This window comes from Buteo buteo, chromosome 13, assembly GCF_964188355.1.
Source record: "Buteo buteo chromosome 13, bButBut1.hap1.1, whole genome shotgun sequence".
NCBI lineage: Eukaryota > Metazoa > Chordata > Aves > Accipitriformes > Accipitridae > Buteo > Buteo buteo.
In genome coordinates this window covers 18,397,116-18,412,923 of record NC_134183.1, presented here as the reverse complement: position 1 = coordinate 18,412,923, position 15,808 = coordinate 18,397,116, and the positions used below count along the sequence as shown (strand labels likewise).

General features: G+C 46.8%; 1 protein-coding gene across 3 annotated transcripts in view; it reads right to left on the bottom strand.

The window, feature by feature from the left end:
- UBE2O (ubiquitin conjugating enzyme E2 O) overlaps nt 1-15,808 on the bottom strand; it is a 67,517-nt gene that overhangs the window by 7,755 nt on the left and 43,954 nt on the right. For all 3 annotated transcript variants that reach the window (XM_075044940.1, XM_075044941.1, XM_075044942.1), the window contains 9 exons: nt 14,367-14,510; nt 13,601-13,710; nt 12,609-12,759; nt 11,313-11,815; nt 8,327-8,481; nt 6,702-6,814; nt 5,471-5,596; nt 3,607-3,696; nt 558-1,215 (listed from right to left, as the gene is read on the bottom strand). In XM_075044940.1, the coding sequence (XP_074901041.1) occupies nt 558-1,215; nt 3,607-3,696; nt 5,471-5,596; nt 6,702-6,814; nt 8,327-8,481; nt 11,313-11,815; nt 12,609-12,759; nt 13,601-13,710; nt 14,367-14,510 (2,050 nt within the window). The remainder of the gene's footprint in view (nt 1-557; nt 1,216-3,606; nt 3,697-5,470; nt 5,597-6,701; nt 6,815-8,326; nt 8,482-11,312; nt 11,816-12,608; nt 12,760-13,600; nt 13,711-14,366; nt 14,511-15,808) is intronic.

Here is a 15,808-nt window from a genome sequence, read left to right as displayed (position 1 = left end):
TTTCCTTCTCGGGTCTGTCCCAGCCGGCTAGATTGCTGAGCACCTTGGGCTCCGCTGTCACCAGTGTTCCACACAACCAGATGTTCTTTTTTATTTTTGGCTGATTAACATTGGCACAAGTGAACAAGGACACTTGCCCACCAAGGACACCCAGCCCAAGAACACCAGCTGGTCCTGCCCTGCTCCTCAACTAATTCATCGTTGAAAAAAGCCTGAACAAACCCTGCAGCTTTCAAGAAAGTATCTGTAATGGAAACCAACTGATCGCCACAGCCCTCCAACATGGAAAAAAGGGAAGCCCACTTCTGTGGCTTGAGAAGTTACAGTAGTGCCTAGAGATGCCATCTGAAAGCCAGGTTTAGGTCCCAGAACAGACTGTGCTACAGAATTTGTCTTAATTTCTCCTCCCTAGTTAATGAGCTGTGAAAAGCACTAGGAAGAAGAGAGGATACTGAATCCAAAAGGCCTTAGAAGCAAATGTTTTGGAGAATGAGAAACACTGCAGGACAGCAATGAAGGACAGAGTACCCCACACCGGCCTGACCTGACACACTCACCTGGAGCATACTCCAACACAGAGAAGACTTCTCCCTTGGCACTGGTGAAGGTGACTCCAGGCTTGCCTCCACTCTGCTGGCAGAGCACTGGTGTCTCACTGGGCCACTCTGACCTCACTGGTGTCTGTGCTTCTGCTTTTTCTTCTTTCTTCTCCGTCTCCACCATGGCTTCCATCTTTTCCTCCTCCGCAATAGCCACATTATCCAAGGTCTTCTTTAGATTTTCCTGCAGCTTTTTAATATCATCCAAGAACTTCTTCTCCCGAGTGGGTTTTTCCAGCTCCACAGTTGGGGAGGTGGGAGAGCCAGTCAGCAGCTGCTCCACAGTCATATTTTTCAGGCTTTCCAAGATCTTGATGGCCTCCTTTAGTTCCCTGAAGCTCTTCGGGGCTCCATCCTTGCCAGCTTTCTCTGCAGCAAGATCTGCAACTGCCATAGCCACAGCTCCCTGGACTTGTTCCTCTACTTTTTTCACCTCCTCTGCTGCCGGCTCCTCAGGCTCTAACTCCTCAATTTTTGGGTGGTCGTCTTCCATGAGGCCATTGTCTGTCTCCCAGCTGTCGCTTTCATCCTCCCACTCAGAGGATGCCCCGCTGGTGCTGCCGTCAACAGAATCGTAGTCCGACTCCTCAATTTCTGATTCAATATTGTATAAGTGCTAAAGAAGAGCAGAGTTGCAAAAGACAGCAGAGTAGTTAGGTTAAAGCACAGAGTTTTAGCTGTTTTTCAACACAGGCAAGTCAGTTCTCCCCATGAAAAGGGAACTCCCAGCAAGAATTTGTTGGGCTGTTTCAACCCCTTCCATCTATAGCGGGTGGACTGTGTCTGATCTGAGTAACATGCTCATCATGACCAGCACAGATTATGAATCAGCATAGCCCCATCCTCCACCTTTCAAAGTAGAGCACTGGGGAAAAACTAGGGCAAGTTCTAGGTGGGCTGCAGCCATCCCAGTAGCTGAAATCCAGCCATCAAGGAGAGCACCAAACAGCGACTTGGATGCCCCAAGGTTTCTGAATGCAGAGCTAGTTCAGAAGGTATTGGGTATTGTGCATGGAGTTAGTGTTTCTAGTCCTGCTTCTGCACCAGCAAATGTGTTGGCACAGAGCCTTGGTTTGGCTGCCTCCACACTCTGTCCTTCCACAGAGACAATGCTGGAACCAGGAAAACATTCCCATACCAGCTTTCTTCTTCTGTGGCACACACTACTTGCTGTCAGAGCCCTGCTACACTGCTTTAGCTGTTGTATGTCACTACTGCTTAAAATTCTGCTGGGACAATGAAGCCTAACCCAAGTTGCTGAATAAGCTCTTACATAAAACATTCTTTTCCCCCTTCACTGCTGGAAGCTGAACGATAGGTTCACAACCCACCACACTCCATCTAGCCTCACCTCTCATAATCACGCTTTTGCACATGCTATGTCTCTCATGAGGTCCCCCTGCAGAGGCTTACAGACATACTCCAGCTACTAGCACCAGCATAGAAGCAGGGGAGCAAGAACAACTTTATAGGGCTGTGTTAGGAGTTACAAGATGGAGCATTTTATCCACAGGCTTCTGACACTTGAATGACAGCCCAAGAATCCTCTTAATCTTGCAAGATATGACCCCAGAGGCTAAAGCGCATGGACACTCAGTCATCTTGTCAAAGCCTTGAACTGAACCAGCACTGTTTAGCCAGTCCTGTGCCACTCAGAAACAGGCAGCCAGCAGAGGTTAGCTGGGTTCAACAGAAGTGACTGCAGGCAGGGAAAGCCATCAAAACTCCCTGCCCTCAAAGCTAATCCAAATCCGAGTTGGAAAGTTAATTAGCCAGTTATGCCATCTTTATTTTTAGAGCTGAGAAAAAGCACCCAGACAGCTCGTCTCTGGGCACATGGACAGACATTGATAAATCATGGTTTTACCAACTGATAATTCACGCTCCTGACATTTCCCCAACTCCCATAATTACGCAGACGAGCAGAATCGAAGGGACTGGCGTGACACAGCAGGAGCTGCTGCAGAGCCCCAGCACCGCAGTGTGAGAACAACCCTTTGTGGAGCGCACATCAGACCTCCGATTGTGCCTGTGATCCAAGCACATGTGACAACAGGGGGAAGGGAGAGACAGCAGCCTGCTTTGTAATGCTCTAGTCCACTGCCATAGTGCAGGCATTGACTATTCTACTGTAATTAATGCAGAGCTGCTTGGTTTAAAAAGAAATCTTGATCGAGTACTTTCCACTTGCAAATGCATCTCTGCAGCAGAGGCAGTGGTGTTCTCTGCCACAGTGACGGAGATGGGACCCTACAGAAGCAGGTCTTCTCTTTAGGCTGCCTTAATTTGAGGCAACAAGAGACATGGGATGAAACTGTATGTGGAGTAGTGAATAAGATAACACAGTAAAACAAAAACCTTAGAACAACGCAGAAAACAAATCAATGGGGTAAAGTGGATTAGTGTAGCTATACCTGTATTTTTAAGTTTGCATTCAACTCCTTTCCCTTCCCACCCTGGGAAGAGATTTGGTTCTGATCCCTAGGTTAGCTAAGGTCACAACTTGTGGCTCTAGCCCAGCTCCTGGAGGAGCTTCTTTAGCCAAAGAAAACACTACAGTGCCATTTAACAAGACAGAACAAGCAATTGTCTTTCAGCAGTGCCTTAGTTGGGCAACGCAGTGAACCTGGGCTCAAGTCAGAACTGATAATCCCCAAGCTCTGCAAACCCCTCTGCAAAGCAGCAGGTGCTGAAGGCCAGGAGCCAGGCTGCGGTAGAGCTGTGAACATTCAGTGCAGCATGTGAAGGGATCAACAGTCTGCCCATACTCTCCTATCCTCTATATTCAAGGAGCAGTGATGACCAGTTAGTTGCCCGGTCCTCCTGATAAAGGAAGGATTTTCTTGTGCTAACAGAATTGGGAAGCCACCCTACTGTATGGGAAAGCAGCAATAAATAGAGCAAGATTCCCTTACTCGGTGAATCTCTCTGCACCCAGGATTTAAAACCAAAACTTGTCACTCAGCTAAGAATTACAGGGATATCACAAGCTGGAACAGGACCTCACCTGTGGTAGAATGATAGTCTTGGAGTTATCAGCCCATACCACTTCCACTTTACTGCTGACATCCACACGAGCCACCTGTCCAACTGAAGGCTGTGGAAACAAGAATTGTTTGTCAGTCCCTTTTCTTTCCCAGGCATTTCAGTGCACAGCCAGGAAGGTTTTGAGAAACAGATATTCCCCAGTTGGAGACCACCTAAAGCAAAGGTTGCAGATTGCCACAGAGGGGACAGGAGTCCTGGGGTCCCACAACAAGGGGGAGAAAATAGGGTTTCCATGAGAAAACCCACACCGCTGCCATGGAAGTGGGGAAAACTCCCCCACCAAGGAGAAGAGGACCAGGAGGGCTGGGGTCTGGCAGCAGATCCTGACTTCTGATCAGGACCAGGGCCGTCGCAAGGCTGTGGCCTTTCTGCAGGCAGCACTGCTGGGGTTGTGCCAGTGAGGGGACAGGACCTTGCCCTGAATGGGGCTGCCCTCTAGTGGGGTGCCAGCTGCCAGCCCCTGCGCTCCAACACCCAGCATCAGGGGCTCACAGCACATTCTCCCAGCAGAGAAGGTGCAGGCATGAACAGACAAGTCACAGTTGGCATAGGGTGTGCACAGTAAGTAGTATCTTGCACTGGAAGAAGGTTATTTAGGTCAGCTGAGCAAGCTCAGATGTGTTTCATGCTGCTGAAACTAGAACCACAAGAAAAGCCACACTATACCTTTTAACCCTTTTTTAGGGCAGAAGTCTCAAAACCTGGAGGTCTTCCCTGCACAGTAAGGAAGCCTGTTTCCTAGCAAAGAGTGTATCCTCTACAATATAAATTGTTCCCTTTTCCTCCCCAGGAGATCAATCAGCTCAACAGAATTAATATGTACATAACTCAGATGAAAACCAGAACCCCAGTCTTCTGTTGCTGAGCTGTCGTGGTTTAACCCCAGCCAGCAACTAAGCACCACGCAGCCACTCACTCACTGCCCCCCCCGCCCCGCAGTGGGATGGGGGAGAAAAATCAGTAAAAGTAGTAAAACTTGTGCGTTGAGATAAGAACAGTTTAATAGAACAGAAAATAAGAAACTAATAATGATAATAAAATGACAACAGTAATAATAAAAGAATTGGAATGTACAAATGATGCGCAGTGCAATTGCTCACCACCCACTGATCGACACCCAGGTAGTCCCTGAGCGAATGATCCCCCGCCCCCACTCCCCCCAGTTCCTATACTAGATGTGACATCCCATGGTATGGAATACACCGTTGGCCAGTTTGGGTCAGCCACCCTGGCTCTGTCCTGTGCCAACTTCTTGTGCCCCTCCAGCTTTCTCACTGACTGGGCTTGAGAAGCTGAAAAATCCTTAACTTTAGACTAAACACTACTTAGCAACAACTGAAAACATCAGTGTTATCAACATTCTTGGCATACTGAACTCAAAACATAGCACCTTACCAGCTACTAGGAAAACAATTAACTCTATCCCAGCTGAAACCAGGACACAAGCAATATTGGTTTCACAACAAATCCACCTTCGCTCTTGCTCAGGAGCCCACAGAATATCCTCATATTAGAAGTTACTCTGAAATCCTGAGCAAGAGTTTTATCAAAAACCCTCAGGCATATGTTCAATTCTTGTCTCAACTTTGTTCTTGCTCTGCTATAGAATCTGTCACCAAGGTCAAAGGATTTCAAGGTTATACCTCCACCAGACTTAGAGATTTGATATATTACTCATGACAGCAGGGGACACTGATACAAAACTAGCAAGCTAGGGAGTTTAGGATCCCTGTGTGGGGCCTAAGGCCCTGCTTTTGACTCTTTCAAGTGTCTCCACTAATACCTGGTGACAATGTGGTCACATAACTGCGCCCAGAACCTACCTCATCTTCCTTAGCTGTGGCTCCATCTGAGTTGCCAATGCGAATCACAATGTCAGTAGTGCGGAAGCGAAAGTCTGGATGATCAGCAATATCATACACACTCACATCCTCCTCCTCCCCAATCAGCTGCATCGGAGACAGAATGCAAATATGTCAGCCCCAGGATGCTGCGCTGACCTTCAGAGCACATCTTCAACACTTGAAAGTACTTTGTGTTATATTTTGTCAATTTTTAGTTGCTCCAACAGCCTGCAAGGAGCTGCTAATGCCCTTCTTGTCACCTCATCCTGTAGCACATCAATGAAAGCACAACAATGAAAGGAAGGAGATATTCTGTCTCATCTGCTCACCCTCACCTTTACTTCAGGTTCCATGTCACTATGATCACGAGACATGCAAGAGCAACATTCTATTCCCTTCTGAGCAACCAGATTTCTCAAAGCAGTTCACTGGGGCCCAAAGGGTTAGAGTTTATTTTTGAAACAATCCAAGGCAACAGAAAGTGTCTGACAAAAAACTTGGCAGTTAATAGGAGACATCTTTCCTTTGATTTCTCCTGGAGGAAGAGAGCTAGGAGCCCACAAATAATGAGAAATAGATAAAGCAGAGCACAATCCCAGGCCAGACTGATACAAAGGACTTCTGGATGTAAAGGGCCCTGCTCAGTTACAACAATGTGGTCTCCCATCCTAAGGCAGAAAGCAGTACACCAGATTTGTGTGGTTTGAGTCACCCTCTAATCTCCAACTAGACTGCAGTCTATCAAGACTCTGCATAATACAGCATTCCTATAAGACCCAAGAAAAAGGTCTTAGACTGACTATAGGCAATAGTGCCTGGCAGAGGCAAGCAGGACAACATGCAATAGATTGATTCTCTTTCCATGAACTAGCAAAGGCATGGGAAGGAAAAATTCTTATAGTCAACTCAAGAAATCAACTGTCTGTGACAACTTCAGCAAAAACCTTCATCCTTACCAGAGCCTGATGTTGACTATGGGATGTAAAACCTCTGCTTGGTCTTCGCTGCCTTGCGGGCATCTACAAATATGAAGTGACACCACCTCTAGCTAAGCCTCCCAGGCCCAAAAGCACATTGCTGTTCCCATCCCCAAGGACAAACTCCACTGCAGAGCTGACTCCTAGGCTTATCTGTGTTTGTGTGAAGCTTGTGCTGTTTTGTGGCTGTTTTCTCTTAGCTGGTTCCAACAGGCACTGGCTCCTGCACTTACCTCCACATCATCTCCACTGGATTTCAACTTGAACCACTTCACCACACAGGTACGGCCAATATGGTCACCAGACTGCACAACTCCATATAACCCCGGATCCTGGGAGCTCTGAGCTTTTGGGTCACAATGGTAGGGAAGAAAATAGACAAGTTAGGTGGAGGAGCATAGACTTTGCACAGCAACTGAGGCTGTCAGCTCCCAAGCTCTCACAGCTGAAACCTTCCATTTGTGAATAGCTTGAGGAAAATCAGTTCTTCCTATATGGTCAAAATTGTACTCAGCTAATGAGTGGCATTATAATGGGGCATGGAGTGATGATAAAGTAAGATTATGTTGCATTGGACTGGGTGAACACATTCACTTTGGGACCACTTTCAAGCTCTATCACCAAGAGAAAACATGTTGTCACCTTAGTGCTCTGCTCTCCAAATTAGCTCTGCACCAAGACTGTCCAAGGGTTTCTGGACAGGCTGGTCAAGAGCTCCCTAAGAGCAGCCCTGGCTGCCAAGCTCTTCATCTAGAAATGTGCCACCCGCAACAGTTTTGCTCCTCTGGAAAAATGGACTGGATAACAAAGGCAGAAGGCAGGCAGGATGCAGACAGGCATACATGTGCGTATACATGCATCAGGGATCCAATGGCATCAAAGCTGGGCCTGGACCACCTCTCTAGGCCTGGGCTGTTATCCAGCACACTGGTATCCAGATATCTTTCAGATTTATCTGACTGACAGGGATCCACCTCCTGGCATCCTTAGCAGGGGGATGCAAGGAACTGCAGGCTTCCCAGACTGCTTGGAGAGTATGTTTGACAGAGGAATACAGATTCCCAGAGGCCCAACTAGAATTGTAGAGCTGGAGCTGATGGATAACTTTAGTTTCTGCAAACTATGCCTAACTAGACCAGTCAGACTATTACTCATCAGAAATGGCCATGCAAAACTGTCTTTTTTTTGCTAAGCCAGCTTTCTCTCTTCCCAACCTGACAATACCTTGTGCTCCCCACTGCTGAGGGCCTACCCCTCCTAGAAAAGAAGAGGACCCGAGAGCCAGATGGTGTGCCATCAATATTTCACATCCAAAAGCTCTAAGTCTCCTCGAACTTGTACCGTGACCCTCACTAGAGTCACCAATTGGTTTGGTGAAGAAAAGGGATGCAAGAAGATGCCTCTGGATCCCAAAACCCTCCAAGAAAATAAATGGAGGGTCATGATAGACAAGCGATACAGAGAAAGCAGCCTGAGGTGAGCTGTTAACTTCTCCCCTCATTCTGTGAGAGAGCTCAGAGCTCTTTCTCATTGCACTTTCAAGGAGAAGGTGGGCCACCTCTACTCTACAGAAATACTGAGAATCCTTGCTTTGCTCCTCAGCATTTATGCCTTCCACACCTTGCCTGTTGTCATAGTTCAACTTTGGTATTTAGAGAATGGTTCTCTGCTGGCATTCATGTTAAGTCAGCTGAATCACTGTCTCTTGTTAGGCTCTTGTGTCTACCTCAAGCGAGTATTACTTAACAGCTACCATAAAAAGGGCTACAATGTACATTAGGGGATCCAGAATGAAGAATACTCTGCAATTAAGAGCATGTTTGTTCCCTGAGGAGACCATTGTTTTGACACCCAATACCTCTTTTGTCCACCACAAAATCCCCAGGGCAGAACTCGTTGTTGTCCAGATGATGGACTGGAATCAACTCATTGGAGCGAATGTTTGTCTCCACAGTGCCATCCTGCCACATCACATCAGCTGAAGTCATGGTGGTCACCACTTCTACAGCAACCCTGGGAACACAGAAAGGCAAAACGAGTTACCAGAGGGAACATGCATGAGCACAACCAGAACATGATGCTGCAAACATCAGGAATCGAGATGGATCTCAGCAACACAAAGGTACACATATCAGCAGGCTGGGAAGCAAGTCAGGAAACCCCATCTAGTCCCAGTGGAAGCAGCTACACAGCAGGCTTTGCTTTGACGGGTTCTCAATCACTGCAGATGTTACATTGCTACAAGTCTATATTGCAGGAGAACTTACTTTCCAGGGAGCTGATGCTGAGCTCACTTTTATTCCTACTGGAGCAAATTAACATCTACCAGCACCCACTTTCTACCCCTGGCAGAGGCACGACAGGAACTTCAAATACTTTGAAACTTAAGATCTTCTCCACTGAAGCACCTTCTAGCCTGGCAGCTCTGAGGAGTCTTTGAAGCTAGGAGCATGGGACTGGAAAGGAAAGATAAAGCAGCATCCATCTCAGCCCTTCCAGAAAGAAGAAAAAAAAGAGGCAACACATTGAATGTGGGTAAAGCAAAAGGATTTTGTTTAAAGGAGACAAGTCTCCTTCCCAGCTGTTCAAACACATACATGTGTGTCTCTGCAGCTCAGAAATGAAACCCAAACATGCAACAATGGACCACATGCTGGTACTCTGCTGTGGAGCTTGACAGAGTTGCTTGAAGAGGCAAGTTGCTTGGGGGCAGGAGGAATAGAGCTGCAATCTAGCTGGACAGGCTCTTCTAATGAGCCCTCCACCATTTTCATGTCTCCTACGGCACAGAACAAATTGAATCCCATGCTGATTTTAAATTTTGTCTTTGTTTTGCTGGCCAGGCCTTCCAGACATAATACAAGTGCTGCATTTATGTTGGTTTCAAGGCAAACCATAAAGAAGATTCAATAGACAAATACAACTGTTTTCCTCCAGCACTGTTTTTATGAATGTCAGAGAAATATTTTAAAGTAGAAATAATATGAAGTTTTTAGTAGGGCCAGCACTCAACAGCAGAAATTATTAGAGAAGGAACTCTGTAACAGGTCAAGAGTGGTGGGTGGCATGCCAATAGATGGTTCCTTGGGGGAAGTGGGGGCATATGCAGCTGAGGATGGGAGAGTGGAAAGGCAGGCCACCCAAGGAAATGATAGTCTCCTGTCTGCAGCACAGTTTATGCAGCTTCACAAACAAAAATCATGACTTGACATTAATAAAAATCCCTGTATATGCTCACTAAAAAATAGCCAGAGGTCTATGTGGTGCCCAGAGAGCTGCAGCAGGTCACTAAATGATGGTAAAGCCACATGCCAAGTTGGCCCCCTGCAGTCAGATGCCCATGAGCTGACACATCAGATCTGGTGACTAACTGCAGCAAGCCCATCCGCTTTGCATTTCTCAGCAGTGCTTGGCAGTACACCTACTGATGGTCTCACCAGCTTCATCTGAATATTCAAGCAGTGAAGACCCCTCATACTGAGCTGTGACCAGCTGCCACATATGCCCTTTAAAGTATCAGCTGGCGTTTCATAATGTGTGCTTAAAATCCTGTATTTCTTATTCTCTGTGACATGGTCATCTCTGCAAAGTGTTCCAACATCTGATCTCTGCATTTCCTTGTACAGAGCTGCCCAGATCCAGCACAGGAATCTTTCAGTGTTGTCACAGGGATTTCTCCCCACTGCCTGTACACTGCAGAAAGCTACCAGGTGTACTAGCTAAGCTCTCCTTAGCAAAATCTTTAGTGAAGTAGAGGCACTCAGCAGGAGAGCAAGAAGTGAAAAGTGAACTGAGAATCAGTTCCCAGGCACTATATCATGCACTCCCCCCTTTTTTCCTTCCACTCAAACACTGCTCTGCTCATGTTTGTGACCTTCAAACCCAATTTATCCAAAACTCACAAGGACTAAAGCAACAACTATCCTTGCACACAGGCAAAGCTAAAATATCCAAACAAAATGTGAATGAAGTTCATGGCCTTCAACTACTGGATCCCTTGAATGATGATAATGTCACTTTTCTGGGAGGATTCTCACATATCTGCTCTAGTTCATTTCTGATGCAGGATCTGCATACAGCTAAGTAGCCCAGGGAAGCCAGCAAGACAGGCTAGCCAGCTGTCTGATACCTTTGCATCCCCTGAAAACATTTTAAACATTCAAGTTAGGTAAAAGGTAAAAGCTGCAGAGATCCAGTTTTATCTAGAAATGGGCAGATACATGCAATGCTCCCTCCCCCAAGCTACTGAAATCAATTCCTCCACAGCTCAAGGAGTGCACTTTGTTAATTTAAAAGCCAATATAAAGTATACTGCTGGCAAAAGTTGCAGATCTCTCTCCAGAGCAGAGTAAGGATAACAGAGACCACTGCAGTGTGAACCCCTGCCAGCACAGACCTCCGTGCTGATCTGGAGACAGCTCTCTGAGGATAAGCTGTCCATTCCTGCTAGCACGGTCTGTCCTCAGCTTCTCTGCAGAAGCTGCCAATGGGGTAACCAATTAGTGTCATATTTAAGCTGTATGATCTTTATTCACCTGTCTCTTTCTCTGCATAGTCTAGCACAGCACAGATACTCTGTCGATGCCCTGAGGCATAGCTGAAATAGAATAGCATCAGTGTCACATCACATGGCCCCAGTTTCATCAGAAGCTGGACTGAGACCAAACTGATTTCACACAGGCCACTGCACAGTCATGACAAGATAATCGCTGTGGTTACTACCAAGCAGTGTCCTAAAATGAGGCACACCACCATCCTTCACCCAAGCTGAGGAGGTGGTTTACATTTGAACTTCGATAAGGGAGATTTTGGCAAGTATATCTGGGTTTGGAAATCCAACTCACCTGTCTCCTGGCTTAAACTCTCGTGAAATCTTGGTCTTCTTCTTCTTGTGCTTCCGCTTCAAGTTTTTGATGGAAAGGGGGATGCTCTTCTTGCGGCCAGTGCCGCTGCCACTCTGAGATGAGGCAGTGGAGCTAGCAGAAGAGGTGACAGAGCTAGTGTCATCAGTGTCATCAGCTGCCTCATCATCAGCATCTTGCTCCACGGACTGAAGCCGGTAGTCTGACGACCCTTCGTCTTTCAGCAGAAAGGGAGGCTGCTGCTGTCGTGCTGCTGCTCCCCCCTTCTCCTTCCCCGTTTCTTCAGGCTGCTCTTCCTTTCTCTCCCCAGGACTCAGTGCACTATTGGAAGAGTCATCCAGCTCACACTTTGATCCAGGCTTAAGCTCTTCTGATTTCTGGTCAGCAGCTGCAGCAGACTCTTTATCAGGGGCTTCACTGGTACCCTGAGACTCAGGGGAACATGACATGATCTTCACTATCTGCTTCTTCAGCAGCCGTCTCACCTACAGAAAGCAGACCTAGGTTAGACAACATGCCTGCACACTCACCAAGCTGCCAGCCAATCTGGGGAATGGCTAGCTTCGTACACAGAGGAAAACAGCACCCCACGGGCCTCTGCGCATTTCACCTGCACCAGAATATTCTACAACCAGCATCTCACCACTGCTCTACTCAGGAGCAGTCCAAGGAAAGTAAGCTTTGCTCCTGAAGGCTATTTTAAGCATGTTCTGAACTTTTTGTTAGGAAAGGTTATGAGAAGCTGCAAAAGTTAATCTATGTAACAGACACAGCTATGCAGGGAGGTCACCATCCACACTGATGATATCCTGTTATTCTAGGAACGCTGCTGCTCTACAGCCAGCATGTAGAAACCATAGCATGACTCATTTGGCCTAGGAAGCAAAGACTTCTTGTCTCACTGTAGCAAGGATTTAACTGAACAGTTCAGCTCCATGAGAAACCTGAGGTCATGCTAATGAAAATGACATGTCTAACACTCCCAGCTGTCAGAGCACACCAGCTCTGACACAGCTTGACCCCTGCAAGGTGACACCTCTACATTCAAGGTCCTGTTCATGTTCCCTCATGGCATTAGCTGCGTGCTTCACCCAGTGCAGTCAGACTGCTGTACAAGGTGACTTCACTGCTGGCAAGAACAAGCCATTACTCTTCACAACCACCACTTCAAGACTCACATTTCAGACCACATGACTACCAGGAAGATTTCTGCTTTAAAAGCCACAGCGACCAGAAATGCTTAGAGAAGTCAATGCCTCCCTCGACCCCTCAACTCACCTTTTTGGCAACTGATCCTTCACCCAGGACACAGTTCCTCTCGGGACATTCACAGGTGATTTTTGCAGGTTCCACTTTGTCCGGGAACACATAGAGGCACCTTTCCCCAAGCTGCCTTTGGGCATGGTCAAAGCACCCCAGACGCTTTACCCTGGTGGAACCGGAGGACAGCCATGAGCAAAGTGCAAAAGCGGTAACAGAACCTAGCAGTGACCAGGGTCTTCACAAGGCTGGCATGACCTCATGCCAACTGCACATCTTCTGGGGTGACAGAAGCTAACACCACACCAAATCTTTTCCAGGCACACAATTCTAAAGGAGGAGTGGGAGTCTCACTAGGGACTGGGTGGGGATACAAAGGGTTTGGCTAGAACACCAGTCACTCCTCTCCCTCTAGCTCCCCCTCCCAGGGACAGCTGCCAAGAGACATTTGAAGTTGGCATTGTTTTTTTTCTGCTGTCATCGGAGAGCTCCTCTCCTCCAGCTTCCTTATAGGCTCCAGGCAGGAACTACACTGCATTGTGCTATTACTCATCTGACTTTTCTTTCTGAGTTTTGTCCAGCCCACTTTTGCAGCTGCAGCCTGCAGAGGGCACCAGATGCTTCCTCAGCACCAGGCTGGGTCCAGAGCAGGACACCTTAGCTGCCTACTGCACACACAGTTAGAAGATGCAGCCTGCTTCAGACAAGTGGAAGGACACGGGAAGAAGTGAGCTGTTGCCAGACACCACTTTCCTCTATGTATTTGTCAACTGGAGAGTACTTGGAGAGGATTGCTGGGATTCTAGCCCCTGTATTGGTAACTCAAGTGTCTGCTAAACTCATTTGGAAGCTATTCTCTCACATTTTTGAAGCTCTGGAACATACAGGCATACAAGGCAAAAAACCCACTGGAAAGAGCAGCGTTGTCTCCAATCAGTTGGTAGGCATATCACTCAGTCTGTGCAGGCCCTGGGTGCTGGGAGTGAAAAGGGGTTTTCAACTAATCTCACCTGGACAGGTTCTCCTGGCTGATTACAGAGGGAGGAGGGCTCACACTGTCAGTACCTCCAGGACAGAAGCTTTTAGTGATCCAAGTAACCTTTAGTTCTACCACCTGTACCTACAATGTAAGAGAGGGAAAGCAATTTAATTTTTCAGAGGCTTTCCTAGACCAGTGTCTAGGATCTGAATGTTTACACACAGGAAAGTGGCAAACCTCCTTTTATCAATTAAGGTGGTCAAGTGCAGTTTCACCACATTCAGGACCAACTACAGTGCTCCCATAGCATGGATCTTGGCAACACCAAGAGTTTCTACAGTTTTTAACTTCAAGAAAGATTATGTCTGGCTTGTGAAGGAAGCTATAGTACATACAAATCAGCAGTCCAACATCACAAAGAGACATGCTAGTGGACTTGGAGCTGCTCCTTCTTTCAGCAAAGAGTCAGCAACATTTCTCCCTTTTTGGATAGCATGCAACATTAAGTTTCAATAGAAGAGGTGCTTCTACTACCCTAACAATCAGCAGTACTAGCCTCTAAGTGTACTGGCAGGCCATCACCTTACAGGGTGCCGGCAGGGACCCTCGGGAGGTAAAGCCAAATGACACTCAAAAGTCCTGTCAGTCCACAATGAGAAATTTGTCACCTCAGAAGAACAGAGCCACAGTGCATTTGCTCTTGGAAGGTTACCATGGCAAGCTGACTCTGTTCCAGAATGCCAGCCAGGGACTGTTCTGTGCAGAAGGTGGCCATGTGTCAGCTCGTCAGTCCTTACCTCCTCCACCACCACTCTGAACTTGCTCTTTGTGCTCAAAACAGGCTTCACACCTGAGAGCCACTGCACACTGGAGAAGACTTTAGAAGGCCCGATGAGGACTTGCCCAGGATAAAAGCCATATGAATCATCAAAGAAGAGACCCTGTGGGGGAAAAAAACAGCATAAAGGACTCTTCAGATTTAAGATTCTGGTGTTTCTCTTCTCTCATTCGTGATCAGTAAGATTAACCATAAAGGTGAAGTCTGTAAGTTGCCCATCTCCTGAAGCTCATTCCTCTCCTGAAGTCTGCCCAGCAGTTCCTATAGCAACCCACTCTGTCACACATATGAACAGGACTGACTCAGTGGGGGAGAAGCAAAGGTACTTGCAAGAAGCAAGATGCATGTTTCCACACAAATGTTCTCAGTAACAAAAGAAGCCAAGGCGGGCTGAGTCCTGGACAAGGACACCCATCTCTTTTCCATGCTCCAATTCAAGCACGTACAGCTTTCAGAGCCAGAGGATGCCTGCTTTCACTCCTCTGCTCATCAAATTAAGTTTCTAAGTATTATTCCTGTCTTAGGCGGTTTACTTAATATGATAGTTCTTTGAAAACAAAACAGGACTGTAAACACAACAATTGCTCTCCTTTCCCACTGATATTTAGAGTGACTTGATGAGCTGTAGATTCAGAATGTGGGGGCGGACAGAGCAGTTTACAGTAGATAAAATACCAAGCATAAAACTGTATCAAGTCTTGTAATTTGTCAGAAACGATAAGAGCAGTGTGACAAGATCTAAGTCAGGTAAGTATCTAACACAAGGCAATTCTGAGTAAGGGATCAAGAGTAACAGTGGAGACAACTCACATTTCTGACCAAACCACAAGTCTCCAGAGGACTATGTACACTTTAAAGGCAGCCTCACTCAAAACAAGGTATCTCAAAACTGGGTAACCAGAAGCTGGATGCTGCTACAACATTCATTTAGCAAGTGGAAAACATACTGCACAACCCAAAGTAGGAAAGACTAAGATACTGGAGAATATCTAGCAACAGAGCACTCCTTTTCTGTACAGAACAAGAAAACCACAGCAGCACATCCTATTAAACTGATATTCCATTTACTTTTCAAGAAACAGGCATCAAATTTGAACAGAAGTGCAGTTTTAGATCAAAGGGGCCTTTGCTTTGAAGGCTGGGAAGGCTAAGAGCTGACTACATTGCTAGTTCTTAAGAATTAGATGCCATTCTCGGTCAACTCCCAATACCGCTGCCAGGAGTGCAGCGAGGCCCTACTGAAGCTGTTTGGAAGAACAAGCAAGACGTCGTCAGCCTTTGAAGGTGAGAGAGGTTAGATTCCATCATCACACAGGGAACTCTGTTTTAGCCAAAAGCTAGCAAACCCCTCCTCACCACGTGATTTGAAAAATGCCAGTATGGTGGCAGGTCTCCATTCAG